A 21,024-nucleotide genomic window follows, 5' to 3' on the forward strand; every position below is an offset into this window, starting at 1 on the left:
TTTGCTTTTGTGATATAGCGCCGTTCTTAGTGTGATTTTTCCTTCTTGTTGCAATGGAGTTCTTTCCTTAGAAAGAGTGCACGGCCGCGTAGCGAAGCGGAGCGGCCGTGCTCCACTGGAGCCTCTTTTTGCCCCACTCGCAAGAGTTTCACGCAAGAGGACAGTAGACAGACATAGACAGGTCACACTCACAGTCTTTCACAGTTGAGCCCCACTGGGCCGGTGTACTTTCGCGGATTTTCCCCGCCTGGTGTCACACACAGGGAGCCGGCTTTTGCCCAGATAGCATTGTTATCTCTTCCCGAATGTAGTTTCTTTGGAGTTAGCTTCCCAGGGCTCTGAGGAGAGCTTCCAGAGTTCAGGAAAGACAGAGAAGGGTAGGACAGGGCTCCCTTCCGGTGCTCAGTTCCTCAGAAGAAGCACAGCCCGGTGGAGATTCTGCAGGTAGAGCAGTCAGCACTCTGCCTGGAAACCCCCACCTGCAGCCATTTCTCACTCACTCACTGGCTCGCTGGGTAGCTCCTGAATGTAGTTTCTTTGGGGTTCGCTTCCCAGGGCTCTGAGGAGAGCTTCCAGAGTTCAGGAAAGACAGAGAAGGGTAGGACAGGGCTCCCTTCCGGTGCTCAGTTCCTCAGAAGAAGCACAGCCCGGTGGAGATTCTGCAGGTAGAGCAGTCAGCACTCTGCCTGGAAACCCCCACCTGCAGCCATTTCTCACTCACTCCGCCATACTTTTAAAACCTAATATTATGTATGGATTTGTTAAAAATTTCATGAAGGATTGTGTGTCCAAAGCTGTGTTTGGTCTACACATAATATACCACGCATGCTATAGCAAAGAAAAGTGATGTCCTCCCAGTTTCTTGGGGATACTTCTCCCTGTTGGCCTGAGACTTAATAATTTGATAGAGATGTTATATTAAAATAAATTAAAATAAGGAGATGTATTCTCTGGCTATTGTTGAAAGAGCATGCAACTTTGAAATAATTCTCTTTGTTAACATGTTGGACACCTTTCCAAAGGTATGAGTCATCTGCTTGTGCCATAATTTTAAGTGTACCATTTATGTCACCTTATTAATCTTGCCTCGGGTATAGTGATGGTATTCTTTTCCTACTTTATATCAGGTGTCCAGATTACCTCCCCTTTGGTGGTTTTGACATGCTGTCATGAAGGCCAGCAACCCTATCTTCTTCTGATGTGCTGCAGCTATTTAAATTTCATATTTCCTCTCCTGCTTTGTTGCTTTTATTCTGAGACTTGTGGGTAGGTCAGAAGTAACCTTTAGAATTAGAAATGCTGATAGAATCCAAGAGAGAATATTACAGTGGTGATAGTTGACAAAGAGAAGGACCATAAAATGTCACCTGGATGAAATACCTAGCTGCAACCATATCTCCAGGGCACACATGCAGCAGCGTCCCTCTGTGAAGACAAGAACAAATGATATATTAGAGACCGCTGGCCATTTTGTTTACGATAAGTAGTAAGAGAATCAAGAGTCCCTATTTCAGTGTGATCATAAGTAGAAAAGGAATAAAATAGCCTTTATTTCAGTATGTAGATTCTCCTTGCAAGTAAACCAAGAGTGCTCAGTTAATCACTGTTTATCATCCAAGGGGCTCAATTGTCTTGCAGATGCATTAGAGCCCTGGAGACTGAGCTAAGTATTGGTTTGCTAGACTAGCTTTTATTTTTTTTCAGATTTCATCAAATGGGCTAAGCTGAAGTCCTGGCATCAGAGTGATGTGTGCTGGCTTTTAGAGTCCCAAGCCTTTAACATGTGCATGATTCAATCCAGAGAACTAGGTACATTTTTTTGAAAGAAATGTCGTATCATTATCATTTTAATAACATGACAGTTTAGCTCCATCTCTTCCATTTCCAGACTATTTCTAGCTACCGTCTTTTGCCAGAAGTCTCAAATTTATTTCTCTCTGTTTCCAGCTACCTGCCACCAGTGTGATGTTGAATTGATTTTAGCACCTAAACTATGTTAATGGAATATGGGAAAAATTCATTTGTCCTAAATTTGATAAACTTTTATAAGTTTAGTATTATGTAAACTATACTATATTTGCCAGGTAATAGCTGAATAGTTTGCTGTAGACTTCCTTTTTGATTCATATACTTTTTTAAAGTTCTTCTCATCCTTTTGTTTAAAAGACAAAAAGTATAAATCATGACTAGTTTCAAATTGTGCAAATTTTCAAAACAGAAATGAACAAATTTTTTTAGAAAGGTCCACAGAGCAATTATATTTGTCTATAGAGAACATAATTTCTTTTGCAACTACTTAGCTCTACCGCAGAGAAAAAGTGCCAAAAACAATAGGAACGTGAATGAGCACAGTGGTGTCTCAATAAAACTTTATTTTCATAAAACGGCAACTGTCAAATTTGGATCATGAAATTGATTTGATCTTTGTTCCATGCCATTATGCCTTCTGTGTTTTTTGGAGATTCATTCTCCAAAGATATCAAAGCAAAACAGCAGCAATTTACATCCTGAGTATGATTCTCTCATTTAACAAATTGGTTGATTCTTAAAATGTACACATAAGCTTACTCTTGCTTATTTTCATCAGCTTGAATATGATACATAATTTAGACTGGATTTTCTTCTTTGATAGTAACTGAAACTAAAATAATAAGTAAAAAAATTCTTGATTGATGTTAGTAATGATTTTCATAGAATAGATATTTTTGTTGCATATTGTTAGATATGTAATAGATTTCTTTGTTGGACACTTTAGATGCTAATAGCAACCCACCCTAATGGCTAACCAAATGGCTTCCCATCTTGTCCAATATCCTTGTGACAAAGTGTCTCCCAGGTAAATCACTGTCACAGAAGACAGACCCAAGATATGTCTATAAAGAAGTGTTTCCCAAACTACAGCAAATTTTTGCATCACCCAGAAGACTTATAAAAACTATATATTATTGGATGTTATTCCAGTTTCTGGTTCAGGATATCTGATGAACCACTCATGATTTTGCATATCTAACGAGTTCCCCAGGCAACACTGATGCTCTTAGTCCCAGGGCTACATGATTTTCAACATGTAGGTAAGATATAAGTTCTGGAAGAATTTAGGTGATTTTAAACTGGGTCTTTTAGTTTTGAGGACTATAACCATTTGATGCTGTGAGCACAGGACTGAAAGTCTCTTTATTAAGACCCTTGTATGATCCCTCACAGCTGTGTTAGGGATCTAGGGGGAAAGCAAGTCATTTATGGGAGCTCTTCAGACTGTACTCGGTTTATCAGTACTGCCCTGCCAGCTGTCACCTGAATCCTGCCAGGAGACTACTCCATGACTTGGCATAACACTGGGGTTCCTACAAAATTAACTTGTATTTTTTCCCTCTTGCAATAAAATTTAACTATCAAATAAGGCAATATGATATTGGGATTTGAGGATATAAAGAGAATGTGCCAAGTGGATTTGAAGGACATGAAGATTCAGCATGCTGGTTTGTGACCAGAGGCTGTTAGAGCTATGTCTTTGACTTGTTTCTTCCTTATTTATACCAGCTATCTTGTCCTTTGCTGATGCCCCTCCTTCAGAATTCTTGTTGTCCTAAGCTGTCATCCTTGCTTTTTATCCTTCCCTCTTTCTCTTTTTTATGTCTTTGCTTGTAGTTAGAGATGGAGCTGTCTTGAGCTATTTATCAGTCTTATCTCTCTTGGCCCTCTGTTAGTTTTTCAGAGTGTGGATCTAATCCGTTTTAATTGATTGACCTCACACAGCCAGCCAAACATCAGCAATACTCCACTCCAACAGAAGTATCTGGGAGAGAAGAGGCTGCAGTTTTGACAAGAGGGTGTAAAGGTCATGGAGACCTGTTCCAAGTTTAGGAAAACAAATATTTTCAAACAACTCATCCTGAAATTTTAGGGGCAATCTATACAAATCCTCGAATTTGTGAACATGATTGTGTGATAGTTGTCCCAAATAAGTAGTTTCTTATAAAATATTTGCAAAAGATTGTGACTCATATCATCATCTTTGCATCATCCCCCAACCAATTATTCCTAATATATTCACCATTAACACTATTCTCACATTTTATTAGCATCACATTCTTTGTAAAGAGCTTTAGAATTTGCCAAAAGTTTATTCATTTCCTTAACTATGGTTTAATGCATTAATTACTATGATAGCTCTCTCTGAGGTATTCTCATTTTTCACAAAATAGTTTAAAATTTGGGAAGCTGGCACAAAATCCGTCCGCATTCCTATGTTTGTAACAACTATTTACAATAGCCAGATTCTGACAACAACCCAAGTGTCCAAGTACAGATGACTGACTAAAGAAATTGGTACATCTATACAATGGAAAATTATGCAGCTGTTAGGGGAAAATGAAGTAATGCATTTTACTTATACATAGATATAGAAAGAGATTATTTTGCTGCATAAAATGAGCCAGAGGAATAGGGGTAGATGAATAATCTCACTTATTTGTGGTATATAAGAAAAATTAAAAAGTATGGTAATAATATCCAGAAATAATAGGGATGTCTTAGGAGAACTAGGACCAGTCCATGGTAGAAAGCTTGCCACAAAAGACATTGAGTGCAGTTAGAGTAAGAAGGGTTCATAATGACAATGATAGTTGGAACTGATCTTTCTGGACAAAATTTGGATGCTGAAATGAGATAAAGTGACATGCATGGTACCCTTTATAAATGATAGTACAAACCACAATGTCAAAAAGGAAAAAGACAGATAGAGAGAGAAAGAGAGAGAGAGAGAGAGAGAAGAGAGAGAAGGAAAGAGAGACAGACAGACACAAACAGAGACAGATGGAGAAAAAAAGTAAAATGCCTGTCCCAGAGACAGGTGTGGGGGTGAATGGGTGAGGAGCCAGGGACATTTGGAGTAGGAAAAGTGCTCTAGTGAAGGATGTATACAATCAAGTATGAACAATTTTGTAACCACAGTGCTTAAATAAAAAAAATTAAAAAAAAATACACACACACAAAGTGGGGGCTGGAGAGATAACATGGAGGTAGGGTGTTTGCCTTGCATGCAGAAGAACTGTGGTTCGAATCTCAGTATCCCGTATGGTCCCCGAGGCTTCCAGGAGTGATTTCTGAGTGTAGAGCCAGGAGTAACCCTGAGCACTGATGGGTGTGACCCCCCAAAAAACCAAAATGAAACAACAAAAAAATACACACACCCAATGATGTAGGTAGTTGAGAGAAGTCTTCAAGGTCTCCTAAACAAGGTACAGCTTCATAACAGGGATGAGGCCTCCTTATTCTCAATGTTAAATTGAGAGAAGAGAGATATTTTCTTCACCATTGCTTTCACTGCAAAAGCTTCACTTAAACTTCTCAAAGAATGGAGATCGGTTATTGTTCTGATATGAAAGATGAAAAAAAACACATCCTCTCTTTACTTCACAGCTGGGGTCTTATCAGCCTGGGTAATTCACAATGGAATTGCTTTCTATCTTGGATATCTCAAAAGGGAGGTTGGTCTTGTATAAATCTGCAGCCCGTAGTACCATGGCTCTGTACATCGCAAGAACATGCTGATAGTTTTCTCTGAAAATTAGCAAAGAAAAAAAGAAATTCAGTCTTCTACAAAATGCAATGTTTAATTCTAGACCATTTCAATTAAATCTTTCCTTGGGCATTTTTTTCTGATGAACTAGAGAGTAAACAATGTACTATCTTCTTGTATTTTACAAACTGAGTATATTAAGTAAGCATAGTGATAAACTGTTTTTCTTCGGTTTTGTTGCAAAAAAGTTTGTCTTTGAATAAACATTTCTCTTCTTTATTCTGATATCTTCAAATCGTTTTGCTTGCCATGGCAAAAAAAAATATTGAGCATTTTTTTTTGTCATAACCACAGGCATTTACTGAGACCTCTTAGGATTCCTGCATTTCAGATAACTACCATTAAGTTAGAGAGACAGATAAGGCAGACATCAAATATAAAATATGCAAAGATTATGTCATCTTGTGATACATAGACTGAAACAGAAAATAGCAGATAGTCCATGGGTTTTAAACTCAATCAAATCTGAATTCTACTCTTCATTGTGTCTTTTTTAAATTTCAAAATAAGCAAATAGGAGAGTTCAATCTGATGGCACTCACACCAGCAATTACATTTATGTTTCAGAAGTGAAATCTAATTTATAGTTGAACATGGGTCTTTGGCTCTTCAAATAGAATTAGGCCCCAAAGTTTCTGTCTTGAAGAACTTTCATAATGGGGGAGAACTAGGAACCTAGTTCAAGAGTACCATTTATTACTTTATTATGACTGCTTATGGCAGTTGGCAGTATCTGGACCCTGAAGAGATCACATACATATGTTCCTTGTATAATTGCCTGACACTGATTTCTAATTCTCTGAGATTGGGGTGGGGGCAGCCCTAGAAGTTAAGACATTAAGAATTGCTACCTATGCACATCTCACTGGCATGCTTTTGAGAGTACCAATTCTGTTCGTCAGCTGCAATTTTCTAAACTGGCAGATTGTGCATTCTACCTTACCCAAGGGCAGAATAGAATGAATGAAGAGATTGCCTTCAGGGAAATCTTTATTCCTAGGAATTTTCTTGCCCTTGCACATCCCCGGCCCTACAATTTGACCCCCATCTGGGTAGCATCTCTTGATCCACCTACACATGAATGAATATAATGTGTTTGGTGAAAGATCAAAAAAATAGAACTGAACTAATTTGAGGAACCAGGTGGGCTCATAAACAGTCATTACTTATGAATAATGACTTGCTGGCTACTTGAAGACAGCTGTTTTCTCTACTGTTCATTTTCTTCCTCAGTGCACTTGAGTATTCTTTGGTAATGTCTTCTGATTTACCACTTTCCTTCTTTTTAAGAGCGAGGAAGAACAGAGATTGGAGCAATTGCCTTGGTAGCAAATTCAGTGGTGATGAGTGTGGAGTTGTTAAAATTTATAGTCCTACTGTTCTTGCAGTCTATTTTGGCTGGTGTTGGAGAGGTACAAAGGAATGTAGAGAGTGTAGTTACCAAATTTTGACAGAAATCAACTGTGCATAAGATGTTTTCTTAACGTTGCATTTGTAGACATTGACTTTTATTTTAATAATATTTCTTAATGACAGTGTCACAAAACCAAATGGTTTTTAGGTTGTGTCACTAATTTCAACTACACTAACAAGGAAAATAAAGTGAAAAGGTGGGCAACATTAAATGAGGCACTTAATTATGTATTGTCATGTGCCATGCCCTTCACTTTGTCTCTGTTCTAAAATTCTAATAGCAAAATTCAGAGGTAATAGTTTGTATTTTCCTCCCTCTCCACATCCCATTTTAGAAGAGAAATCTATAGTTAAATGACCCACCTGAAGGCTAGAGTGCCACCGAGTGAGGCCCAAAACCCAATCATATCAATCAATAAATAAATTTAAAAAATAAAAAATAAAATAGATGACCCATCCAAGACTTACAGTTTAAAGAACTTAAAAGACTCTGGTTAGAGCCAGAGAGATAGCATGGAGGTGAGGCATGTGTCTTGCATGCAGAAGGATGGTGGTTCGAATCCCAGCATCGCATATGGTTCCCTGAGCCTGCCAGGAGCGATTTCTGAGCATAGAGCTGGGAGTAACCCCTGAGTGCTGCCGAGTGTGACCCAAAAACTAAAATAAAAATACTCTGGTTAGAGCAGAATCACATTATAATAAAATTCATGTTTATTCTGTTAAAGCAATGAACTTCCCCAGTAATGAGAATTATATATGTCTCCATGAGAAGACAGTTTCTTCTGATTTTATTGATACTTTATATCTATATAATACTATACTAAATTATTTTTATATTAAGCAGATCATTTTAGCCTTGCACATTCCTCAAGAGTCTATAAAGTTAGCATCCACTCCCCAAAACATTATTGAAAGAATTGGTTCTTAAAAGTTAATTGACATTTTCAAGTTCAGTCAGGGCTCACTTTAAATCAACTGCTTCCCTACCCCCTTCCACTTCTATTGTCTGCACATAAGAGCTAGCAGAGTTAATTTTCATGACTTTTGACTATGATGGATTCAAGCCGTGGCAACTTAATGGGTATTTGCCACAAGTTCATAAAGAATCAAAACAAAGAAGTTAGCCACAGATTATAATGCCACTACAGTCTCATGACAAATGACAAGAAGGTTTCAGTAATTAAATCTTATGATTACTAATAAAGAGACCACATCTAAGATCTAAACAGCCTTATTTGCTGCCTGTGGGAGACACAAGAAAATATCTGGGAAGGGTCTTCAGGACACTGGTAGCATGCTAGTTGTGTTAAGAAGATCACCCTGAAAGTGATTGCAATGGTAAATGTGTGGGGCCTAAGATAAGGGCCAAATATTTATTCTGGCAGAGATTAAATCTCTTCTTTCCCTGAATCTATTATGGATCTAGCAGAAAATCTGCCCAAGAAACTATCTCGCTGATCAGCCAACTCACTGAGCCAGAACTGTACTTTGCTACTTCTGTTGCTGAAAAGCTGCAGAATGCTGGTCTAAAGGTCTCTTCTTGCCCCTTTAACCCTTTCACAATCCATGATTAATTAGTGACTCAGAGGTGAATTGAATCACCAGCTATCCTTTCTGTGCATCCAGAATTTATATAGTGGTATCTTGAAGAAGAACCGGCATGCAATTAACAGCCCACATTTTGTGGGGTAGGCAGAAGAGAAATGGTATATGAAGTCATGATTCCTTAACTAACTCCTCCAGTCCCTTTTATTCTGCTAAACAGGATTTGACTCAGGTTATTAATAAGCTTTGCTTATTTTGTCAAGAGTGCAGCAGGTACCACCGCATGCACAGGGATACCTGTGTGCTCTCACTTCAACATGCATATTCTTAGCAAAGATGCCAAGTGAGAGAAAGCAGAAAGGTAATTTTGTTATGTCTGATTTCTGCAGAATCAAGGACAAATAACAAAAATGAATCACGATTTTAATACTTAGGGGCATTTATGGACAAAAACATTGTTTATGAAGCCCATAATCAAGTTTATCTATATATTATATTTCAATGCAAGGTATACTTTATTTAGAGCTGGAGATTTTAAAATGGAGAAAATAGCCTGAGAACATAGTGTTGTAATATACAAAGATTCAAGAAATCATGTTCAGTATGTTTAGCCACCGTTTGGGGATACAAAAATTACTTTTCTCAGAAAACATAAATTGAGAATTGCAAATATTATTTTACATGGTGTACTATGCTATGAAGGCACACACACATACACACACACACACACACAAAGTAATGCTGTTCACTCCCTCTATGCATCCTTTATGCATCCCTACAGGTCGAACATAGCATTTGTTGATTAGTCTCGATTCCTACCTTTGAGAATGAGATTCTTTATTACTTGTTCATTCTTTTATTGCACAATTATTATTTAAGAGAGGAAGGTGAAATATGTACAACTCTAGAGAAATCAGTGCCTAATATCCCATCAGATGTTTCATGGACTTAATCATAAATACTTAATAAATATTAAAGCCTAAATCATAAGCACTTAATATTTTATAGACATATTTAATAAATGAATATATGAACACAACAGGTAGTAAATTTGAGATTGAGCAAAATATTTCCTAAATCTCGATTTTTTAGAGATTCTAAACTCCCTTTTCTCATCTTTCTCCTTAATCTTCTCTTTATTCTTATAATTCTTAAATGAGGAAATAAGTGAACAGAAACTTTATGAGTAAATATCATGGCACTGATATTTAGAATGCCTGAACAATAATTAAATTAGTTTATACTTGAATATCTTCACTCTGACTAGAAGTCAGATGACTAACATACTGTATAAAGACATCTTCCCTCTTACTTTTTTTCATCCATACACCATGATGCACTGCAGACTAAACTGCCTTCCCAAAACGCAGACAGAAATCTGCATAGATTATACAGGATTCAAGGTGGCTTTCCCTGTGAGCAGCTGACCAAATGTGATCCCCATAACCACATATCAGGAGTGAGCAATAAGCTAGGAGTAAGATCTAAGAACCAACTGGTATGGCACAACCTTATGCCAAAATGATATTAACAGCTATCTGATGTGCAGGCTACTTTCAGTTTATTTCTCATTTTGAAAACATCATTACTAAGTATTAATTTAATATTATTGTTAGCCATGATTAATATTAGCCAAAATTAATCTTAGCCATAATCAACATTATTTAATAATGAAAATAATGGTTTAAAAAATAACTGTAATTTATTTCTTATTGTCACTGGGTATTAAAAAGGATTGACATGTTATCATTACTTCCATCTTTGCCTCAGTCTTCTTCCATGTTGCAATCATCTTCTAGAATTTGTTGTGTTTCCCTCCCACAAATTTCTAGGGGAGCACAAAGTTATATTCTTCTGTGCAAAATAAAACTGTTGCACAAATAATACATCCTTTTTAGATTAACTTTAGATGTGGAGTGACAATGTGGGAGAATGGAAGTTACTTAATTCCAAAAATCTCATCTCAGTTTTACTGACCTTTATTTTATTTTGTACCCACAGAAAATAAAACCAGGACTTGATCTGTGATGCTAGCTCCTCTACCGTAAATTCCTACTCTTGGATTTTTATCTCAAAATGAGCAAGCATGCTCTTTCTTCTTTAATCCTCAATTTTTTTTTAATATCTAAATTGTAGAGTGATGTAGGATCCAGTGTCTTTTTAGTCTTTTCTAGTAAATAAGCCAAATGTATCTCACAAAATGTACTGTCCAGTCACTATACCATAGTAGTTATGTAGTTATTTCTATGGGTTCTGCTTTAAAATCTGCTGAGGGAAGTCAAATGGCGTAACCTGTATAGTGTAAGCTTGGAAAGCAATTTGGGTGCTTTTATATCATTGGTTTTTATTTTCAGAATTAAAGTCTATGGAGAAATGTAGGGCACTATTATTAAGTTCATGCTGACAGCCTGAGTACCTACTGACTTGTTAGCAGATCAGATTTAAAGGGTGAAAACTTGGTTCTTGATGATAACTACGTCTTTTTTTTTTTTTTAATGATAGGAACAGGGGAAAATTGGAGTTGTCTTCAATATTGGTACTGTGGACATCTCTATCAAAGAAGAGAGAACTCCTGTAAATGATGGTAAATACCATGTGGTGCGATTCACCAGGAATGGCGGCAATGCTACCCTTCAGGTGGACAACTGGCCTGTGAATGAGCATTACCCCACAGGTACATGTTTTAATCTCAATGACCATTCTCTCGTTTTCTCTATCATTCTCACTTTTAAATGGCAATATTCTCATCACTGTCACCAACTCTTAAAATACCAACTAGTAACCCTGCTTTTAGGTTTTTCTGACATGAGAACACACATTATTTATATTGGATTTGGTTCAGTGAAAGGAGCTTCTGGAGACACACTATGCACATTTTTTTAAAAAAGCTAATATGATTTGACTGATTCATACAAAGATAATTCTGGTAGGTTTCCTAGGTTCTGAAAATGATCAGTAATGGTGTTAAGGAGAACCTTCTTTAATGCAAATTATTGTTAATAATTTAAAAAATAATTCATTTGAGGTATATACTTCGTGGTACATTTTATTCAGTTGTGGTTGAAGGTCTAGAGGGTCAGATATTATAAAAGATGATGAAAGGAAGTGAATTAAATATTATTGAAATAAGTCTCATAGCAATGAGAGTGAAACTTCTTTTTTTTTATTTTATTGACCTTGCCAATCCCTCTTCCTTTCTGACTAAGGCCACTGTGATATTCAGAAACTGGTCCTAGTAGGCATTTTAATAGCATGCCTCCTGGTGTGGGAGGGAGAGGTGTTAATAATCTGTTTAAATTTTATCATCAAGAAAAATTTACCTATAAACTCCCAGAGCCAGATGGCCAAATCAAGGTCAATGGGAGGAAAGATTGCCTCTTTCAAAGATATTTAAATAGTTCCTTGATATCCTCTTTCATTTCTTACTTGCCAAAGGAAAAAAATTCCAAACTGTGCTTATAAAAATTTCAGGATTACAAGGAAAAATATTTTGGCTAAGAGATTTTTTTCCCACAATCACTTTATTAACTATTGGAGACAAGAACATAATAAGTCAGGATGTTAAATATTTTGCTAACATTGAACTTTCACTAATGTGAGCATGAGACTTTGCCTGGCTATTTGCCCACAATTCTAAACTTTTCTCAAAACTTTTTCAATGTTATTCTCTCATTTCCTTTGTATTGAGATGGGCACAGAGATGATGAAGCGAGAAGTTCATTTCCAGAAATTTAAGAGCTATTTAAGTAATAATTGTCACACTTCAATGGGAATATATAAAGTAAAATTGCATATTTGTAGCACAAGAATTTTGAATGAATTGAAGAGTATTATTGTGTTTCCATGCCTAACTCAGAATCAATTTTCTTTAAAAGCCACTCAAAAGTATCAAAAGTATTTTCTCTAGGACACAGAGATTTCCATTGCCTGTACTTAGAATATAAGTACATCCACAAACAGCACACAACTCCCAAAGTCCTGAAGCAAAAGAATCCCACATAACTTTTTATCTTCTGTCTCTGGCTATATATAATAATCAACTCAGTCTTTGTTGAAATTCTTTTGTAATAATCAGGAATTCTTAGATATCTTTTCTATGCATATTATCATTGGCCCTGCTAGAGTTGCTGTATTGCATGTCTGGTTTTCTATTAAGCATTTCAAATATTTTAAAATTTATGGTAACCACATTTCCCAAACCAAAGCAGTATCCAAAGAATTGGTGGTAGTGAGAAGGCTGTTTAATGGTCATTTAAAGCCTAGAATATGTAAGAATACCTCAGCTATCCTTGCTGAGTTACTATCTCTTTGTATCTTTAGATTCAAATTGTGGGTTGCTTCCTATATTTTCAGAAACAGAATAAACCTTTCTCTAATAGCATTGCTTCCCACTAAAAACTGTTATTACTAGTTACTGTTGGTAACTGTTATTTAGTAATAATATGTGTTATTATTATTGGACATGATGGTATGGCAGTTTTAAGTATGGGCTGCAGAATGAACTGGCTGGAGTTTAGCTCTTGCTTCCATTATCTATGAGAATGATGGAGACTGGATTGAGACCTTGAAATGTCTTGAGAACTGAAGTATTTAGCATCCATACTCCATATAGTTCAAAACACAACCCTAAAACGTACAAATTTCTAATAGTTCGGATTTATCTTTTCTGATGATAACTGAAATATACCATGTCTTTTTTCTCAATTCTCCTAGTTTTTATTATCGCCAACTTTCTTTTCTTTCTTGGTTCTTTAGGAAATTCTTTGTTTACGGTAATCCAATTCTTGAAACTTAGTCACATTTGACACATCATGAGCCTTTGTTTCCTAGTATATGAAAGAGTAGTATTTTTTACTGTTACATATTTATTCATACAACTTACTGCATTTTGTTGTCAAATAGTCTTTAGATGGCCTGGGATGGGAGATATAATATGATCTTTCTTAATTCACATAATAAATAAGGAAACAATGAAGCCCAGATTCTTCACTTACCAACTGGGCTCAATTTTCACTATTACTCCCATAGCAAATAGTTTTGAAAAATGCATAACTAGAAATGAACATCTTCCTTCTGTGTCAGCATAGATTCATTCCTTCTTCTTTAAATGTCACATTGTCATAGTCAGTACCAGTAACCTCTCACAAGTTGTTAGTTTAAGATGTTGAATTGAAAGTCATTTTCAGGTCTTAACCTGCGTTGACTCATTTGTAAAGAGTCCAAGTCATCCTTCTAACCATATGCCATGTGCTTCTCTGCAGCAATTTAAATGATACTGAGTTTTTAAAGGAGCTATTGCCTCTTTAGATTGTCTGCATTAGAAAGTGGTGTTGGGAACATCAACATTCTAGTTTCACATTCAACTTCTCTTTGACTTCCTAAGAATCAACTCACCTTTTGAGCTTTGGATATCTTGTTTTTTCCTTCCCTCCTGTGTTCCTGCCAATCTAAAGTAATTATGTAGTTAAATATAAAGCATCACTAGTTTATCTGGTAATTTTTAATTTAATTAAAATTCTAAGATTTGATATTCTTATATTTGAAGAAAAATACCCCTATATTTGACACCTGGTGAGGAACTTTGGACATAGTTCCTACAAAAATGATGTATCCCTGTGCCCAAGACATATGTTTTATTTGTAGAGATAAGTATATAAACCAATGGTCCTCAAACTACGGCCCGCGGGCCACATATTATATTTATTCCCATTTTGTTTCTCCACTTCTAAATAAGATATATGCAGTGTGCATAAAAATTTGTTCATAATTTTTGTTTTTACTATAATCTGGCCCTCCAACAGTCTGAAGGACAGTGAACTGGACCCCTGTTTAAAAAGTTTGAGGACCCCTGATTATAAACCATCAAGAGGAGTACATTTTTGTGCCTTGCCTATTACTAACACTTTAATAGTGAAGACGTATGAACTTGTCTTATTCTAAGACTATGACCCTATGGAATTGTTTTGCTCACCAGGCCCCTGAGTGACAGAATGAATGATCAACTACATATTTTTCTCACAGGCAGTTATAGGATTTTATATGGCTATACTTACATACCCCACTGTGAAATATTTAGAAACCAGCTGGGCACAGGGTATGTTGCAATGTCTCTTTGTGAATCAGGAAGAATCCAAAATGAAAATAGTTCTATAGCCACCAAAATCTTATCACTTAATTCTGGGAAATAGAACTCAAAAGCAACTTCTTTCTTTGAACCTGAAAATAGAAAGTCTAAGAAACAGGAGAGGGAAATAAAAGAATCAGCCCAGAGCTATCATGTAGGCACTGACAAATGTTCCTTATAAAGCCTCTGATTGCTGTCTTGATACAATACATTGCTGACACAAGGGAGGGAAGGTGAAAGGTGACTTTGGCATAAGGAATTAATATTAGCTTTATTTTTTTGGACCCCTGAGAAGCTGGATGGAGGAAATTACATGAGTCCTCCATGTTCTCTTTTTCTCTGGTAAGAAGGTACATGCAGCCCACTATGTCCTAGAGTTGATGGAACCAAAAAGTTTTCTTATAACTAGACTTATCAGGAGGTGAAGACTGCAAGTACCACCATATTCTAGCCATTTCATCTTTCCCCGGCAAGTGGTGCTGAGGAAAGCAAGATCACAATTGTTTTTCATGTTTTTGTTTTGTTTTGTTTTGGTTTTGGTTTTTGGGTCACACTCGGCAGCTCTCAGGGATTACTCCTGGCTCTATGCCCAGCACTCCTAGCAGGCTTGGGGGACCAGATGGGGCGCCAAGACTCTAACCACCGTCCTTCTGCATGCAAGGCAAACGCCTTACTTCATGCTATCTCTCCAGCCCCTGTTTTGTTTTTGATAGAACATTCCAACTCCATGGGAAGTGCTTATACTTGAATTTCCTTTTCTCAGTCAGTAAAGGGATCTCTGATGGTCTGTACTGAAATCCTGATTTTTCCTACTGAGTGAAGTCAGTATAGAAGAAAGGAAAATATACAGAATGACCTCTTAAAGAGAGATCTCTTAAAGATCCCTTAACAATATTTAGATCCCTTAAATATGTAGACCTTAAAAATAGCAACCAGGGTAGTAACAAAAGTCCAAATACAAGATAAAGGGAGAACTGATCCACACAATTAAGTTGGGAGTGAGGTTTGAAATGAAAGGTCCTTGGAAAAGAAAGGGGTCCACAAGTGCTGGGTGTGGTGTTGGAAATTATGTGCATAAAGAATGTTATGCTATTAGTAGCATTGTAAAAAGCAAGTCAATGCAAAGTTTTAAAAAATGTTCAAATTTCCTAATAGTAGCACAGAAAACAAAATTAAGCATTAAACTGTAGGGGTTAGGATGGTTGCTCAGTGGTAGGGCATTTGCCTTGCACTCAGCTGATCCAGGACTGACCCAGGTTTGATCCTTGCATTCCATATGGCTCCCCAGCTAGGAACAATTTCTGAGCACAGAGCAAGGAGTAAACGCAAATCACTACTGTGTGCGGCCCCAAAACCAAAAAAATAATATTATAGGTATAAGCCTTCAGAATGCCTATGTATGAAAAATAACTTTTGTTTGTATTATAAGCAAAAATCCTGTTTAACCAAGAACAGGAGAAGGATGTGTCTCCCCCATCTAAAATTTTACATGAGAAAACTCCCTTTTATGTTTAGAATGTGTTAGTTTTAAAAGATCTTGTCTTTATAGGAATTAAAATTTAAACCGTGCTTCTAATTTAGGGACTACTGGTGCTTCAAATACCTTTAAGACCATTATTTTATTGAAGCAGTCACTCCATCCTAAGAAATAAATAGGATTGGTATTATTATTATTACTGCCCTATCCTAATGAAGATCACATTACTAAGGCCCTGAGGGGTTCAGTTATTTACCTAGGATCATACAGCTAGTGTAGGTATAGCCAAAATGCCTCTTCTAAATCTTCATATATTCTCAGCCCACTGTTCTTCTCAGAGTTATTTCAGTCAGACACTAATGTTTTAGTTAAAGAAAGATTATAAAAATATTCTCAGATCATGTCCCTGTCTATTATAAATCAGTTTGTAGTTTTTCAGACCTAGTGCCATTGCCATTTTTGTGGTGCTCTTGGTATATAATTAGTTATAGTGTAGTAGTAGGGATGTGGGGAACTTGGAGAAGCTGTCAAGGGAATTGTAGGGTGTATACAGGATTTCAACTACCCTTTGGATGCCAGTAGCATGTATCTATAAATATACAGTGATTTCTGTGATGCAAAATAACCGTCATTTAGAAGGGAATTCTCTTTTAAAGCTAAATATAAATTATCACAATTTCTCACTGTCCTTTTACGGTTTATCCAGAATACATGAGGATGAGAGAGAATTTTATGATTCATATCTCTCATAATAGGGAATTGATATTTTGAAGGGTTAAAAGTCTACATACTTGACATGACACACATTTATTCATGTTTTGAGTCTTTATTAATTATTTATTAACCAATGGGTTTTTTTTTCTGTCTTTAGCTACAAACATTTGAGGCATTGCCAGATTTTAACACAGATTAAAACAAGCTCTATTTACCCATTCATTCATCCATCCAAGACTAGTATTTCTTTCAGCTTAGCAGGAAGAATAACATGGTTTGTGAAGTCAAACCAAGGGAATAAGAAGTATAAATTCAATCAATATTGTTTCAAGACCACAAAGTTGTGATAGTCACTAGAGATATAAAGTTTGAACATTCCTAGGAACATTTGGAAGTGATTTTGTAAATAAAGTTTTTTGACTTAGTAATAAATGTCACAATCCAACAAGTGTATATAGAATATTGCTGTTTTAGTCATTCTTTCTCATTTTGGGAAAATGAATTATGATTCATGAATAAGAAAGTTTTTACTTGCTTGGGTTAATATTTGCTAATAAGACATTTACAATGTTTTTCAGTAATTATGTTTATGTATATATTTGTGTGTGTGTGTGAGAGAGAGAGACAAAGACAGACAGAAACAGAGAGCTGAGTGAACAGAGGACAGAGGAGGAGGGAAGGAAGAGAAGAGAAAACTAAATAAAAGAAGAAAAGATAGAAGAAAGAGGCAGAGAGGAGAGAGGAGGATAATAGAGAGGGAGATAGAGAATATTCAAGGGAAAGAGAGGAGAATTAAGAGGGAAGGAATGAGAATAAGGGGATGAGGAGAGGGAGAGAGATGGGAGAAGAGGGAGAGTAAAAGAGGAAAGAAAAAGAAAGTGAAATACTTGTCTTGGCTGCAAATGATAGACTTCTGGGAATTATTACAACTCAGGTTCCAGTTTTAATTAAGTAACAACCCTTTCTCCTTTTCTGCTCAGGTCATAGTACTAGGTAATCTAGTTTAATTATTTGGGGCATGGTACTTGGATGCATCAGTATTATAGTATCACAGTATTATAGCATAAGTATCACATGGGAACTTATTGACAATGAATCCCTGACTCTCCCCAGACTTCCTGATTCAAAATCTAAATTTATTATCAAGATGACTAGTGACTTATGTGCATGGCCATATTTGCCATATTTGTCAAGCACTGGCCCAAGCTTCATATCTTTAAAGAGCTCCTGTAGTAATTCTCTTTACAACAAATTTAGAAGCTCACTGATATGCAGAGATGTAAACATATTTGTTGTTGTTTTCAGACTACCAAGTTATTTAATATGTTGGTATTCCAGTGCATCTTGCTGAATTGAGGCTCCAGTTGCTAAACTTACTCTGTTCCTCCATAGATTTCTTTTGGTACCCTTCAATATTTGATTGCTCCAGCAATTCAAAAATTAATCCACCTCCAACTCCTCTCCATTTTCCTCTCTATTCAGTATTGAATCTAATTCAAAAAATCTAGCAGTCAGGTCTTGCTTTAATATTGGTGGCACCTGCCTTCTATCACCACATTGGTTCACATTGATTTGGCCTTTAGAAAGTCTGGGGTCCCTCTTTCTTTTCTGATCCCATTTACTTCTAACACCAGATCTAAGCAAAAAAGAATTTTATTCGAGGAAAGTCTTTTTTCCTTTAATTGACTTGCCTTAGGGATTGTCAGAACAGAGAATAGGGTACTTAGTATATTTTCCCTTTAATTTTTCCTTTATCAGGAAAACCTCCTTTCTCTCCTATGAATTCTCAGCCACAAGATAAATAGCTTTGTATCTTACAAGTTAAATACAATTACTGCTATCAAACCTAAAGCCTTTCCCTATAAATGTCTCTTAGAAGCTGATAAGCATTTGAAGGCAAACTGTGGGCTCTGACTAAGGTTAAAATTAAATATAAACGTCCCAGAAGACAAAAAGACAACATAACTATATATTTACACTTACATGCAATGATTTCATAGAAAAGAAGAACATTTGGAATACAGGGAGAGAAGACCCCCATAGAAATAAATGTTAGGGGAATAGGCATTGTCATGAAGGCATTAAGATCACATATGACTCAAGGTTATCTGTAAAGTAAATGGCACATAATGGAGTTTATTATTACGTTGAATATTTAGATCAGATTATATGGCAGCAATTATAGAAACTAAGACATTAAAAGAATTCTTTTGAAAAAGGGCAATGCTTTGATCTGAGAGGTTTTTGAACAAAAGAATAATTTTGCTTGGAAGTTTTATAGAGACTTTATAAGATACATATCTTAGTCTTTGGTCCTTGTTTGCATATGACTTATATTTTATTGATTATTTCGGGCTTTAAACAGGAAATGGACTCAGACAAATTAAAATATACCTTATTTATATAGCCAAATTTGAATAATGTTTGCATTATAATTTGCAGACAGTGAAATTGGTAAATGATATTAGTCATTTCTACCACTACTTGGCTAAAAATTTAACTAAATAAAATGCTAAATTTCTATTTAAATAATATATATTCTGGGCCAGAGCGGTGGTGCGAGCACTAATGCATTTGCCTTGCATGCGCTATCCTAGGACAGACCATGGTTCGAACCCCCATACTCCATACAGCCCCCCAAGCCAGGAGCAATTTCTGAGTGCATAGCCAGGAGTAATCCCTGAGCATCACCAGGTGTGGCCCTAAAAAGTAAAACAAAAAATAAAGATAAATATATTCATGTATAGTTAATAAATAATAAAATCAAGTTTATATTGTAGTATATTCACATTTAATTATGCACATTTAAGGTAGTGTGAATTAAAAATATTTAATGCATTTTACTTAATGCAGTTCTTTTACAATATGAAATATTTTTTCAAATTAAAAGTCATCACCTTGTTTTAGAATTACGATAAGGGAATTATAAGTTTTGCTTTACTATCACAGAAAATCTAGGTAGTAAATTAAATTTTGGCATAAAACATTTTGTTTTTAATTATAGAAATCTTGAATTATTATCTTAACCTAAGATGCAATTACCCTGTAGTGCTTTCTGTCTGCCCCAGACTAATAAACATAAAATACATAATATCCATACAAAATCATAGCTTTATTTATGGAAAATTGTTCAACTTTCAAGTTGTCTCAATTTTACCTTGCTCAAGGTTACAGGATCCTTCTAGATAGTTAAAGTTAAAAATTAACTTCTTAGAAAAAGGTGGCAGATTTATAATACAATAATGTTAATATACATGGACTATACAGTATGTCATTTATAATTCTATAAAGCAAAGGCAGTAAAGAAATGTCTCTAAAAGGTAAATCATTCAATCGATTATAATCATATTGCAGCTCATCTCAAAGTGATAAAAATCTCCCACTCTTCTAAAACCCCTGTCAATAATATCCATGCAGCCTGAGGTTGGTTGAGGGGAGGGTCAGAAAAGGATGGAGAAAATGAGTGAAGGGCAAAGAGGCACTTTTCACCTCTAATTCATGGAGCAAATAGGAATCATATTAGATTTCTGGTGATTTTTAGTTTGCTCCTGGAGATACACTTCTTTTCTACATGGTACCCTAAGAACTAATTTCAGTCTCTAATGCTCTCTGTTGGCCTAATTGGAAGGATTTGTTCAATGTCATAGTTTATGGAATTATTGAAAGACATTTAGAGATGAGATAAATATATGGAAAAAAGATGATTTAAGTAAAAGGTTTAAAGTCATATCAAAAATATGATATAAATGAATAAAAATGAGTCATAAAAATCTATGTTAAGTTTTTCCAATAGCAGTGTTATTTTAGAAGTATTACTGTTATTGTCCTTTCTGTCAAAAAAGATATTACTAATCCCTCATCCGCTTCAGTGCAATTAGTTTGGATAGAATGATCGTATTTTATTCCATTCACTTCTGTTAATACCATTCAGCAGCTTTTATTTAATATCACTTTGTAAATAAATTTCTGCTAGGTTAAACATATAACGTAGTCTCTGTCCTAAAAGGCAGTTTAGCATTTTGAAGAGAAATTTTTGTACACAATCTGACTTGCACTTAAATTTTATCATGTAATTTTAATAGGAAGACTATTTTGTTTTTGCTTTTGAGGCCATACTTGGCAGTACTCAGGGCTTACTTCTGACTTACACTCAGAAATATTTTCCGGCAG

General features: G+C 35.7%; 1 protein-coding gene across 11 annotated transcripts in view; it reads left to right on the top strand.

The window, feature by feature from the left end:
- Positions 1–21,024, top strand: part of LOC126003964 (neurexin-3-beta) — a 1,607,127-nt gene that overhangs the window by 1,401,629 nt on the left and 184,474 nt on the right. For all 11 annotated transcript variants that reach the window (XM_049770305.1, XM_049770308.1, XM_049770307.1 and 8 more), the window contains one exon: positions 11,042–11,213. In XM_049770305.1, coding sequence (XP_049626262.1) covers positions 11,042–11,213 — 172 coding nt within the window. The remainder of the gene's footprint in view (positions 1–11,041; positions 11,214–21,024) is intronic.

This window comes from Suncus etruscus, chromosome 3 (assembly GCF_024139225.1).
Source record: "Suncus etruscus isolate mSunEtr1 chromosome 3, mSunEtr1.pri.cur, whole genome shotgun sequence".
NCBI classification, from domain to species: Eukaryota; Metazoa; Chordata; class Mammalia; order Eulipotyphla; family Soricidae; genus Suncus; species Suncus etruscus.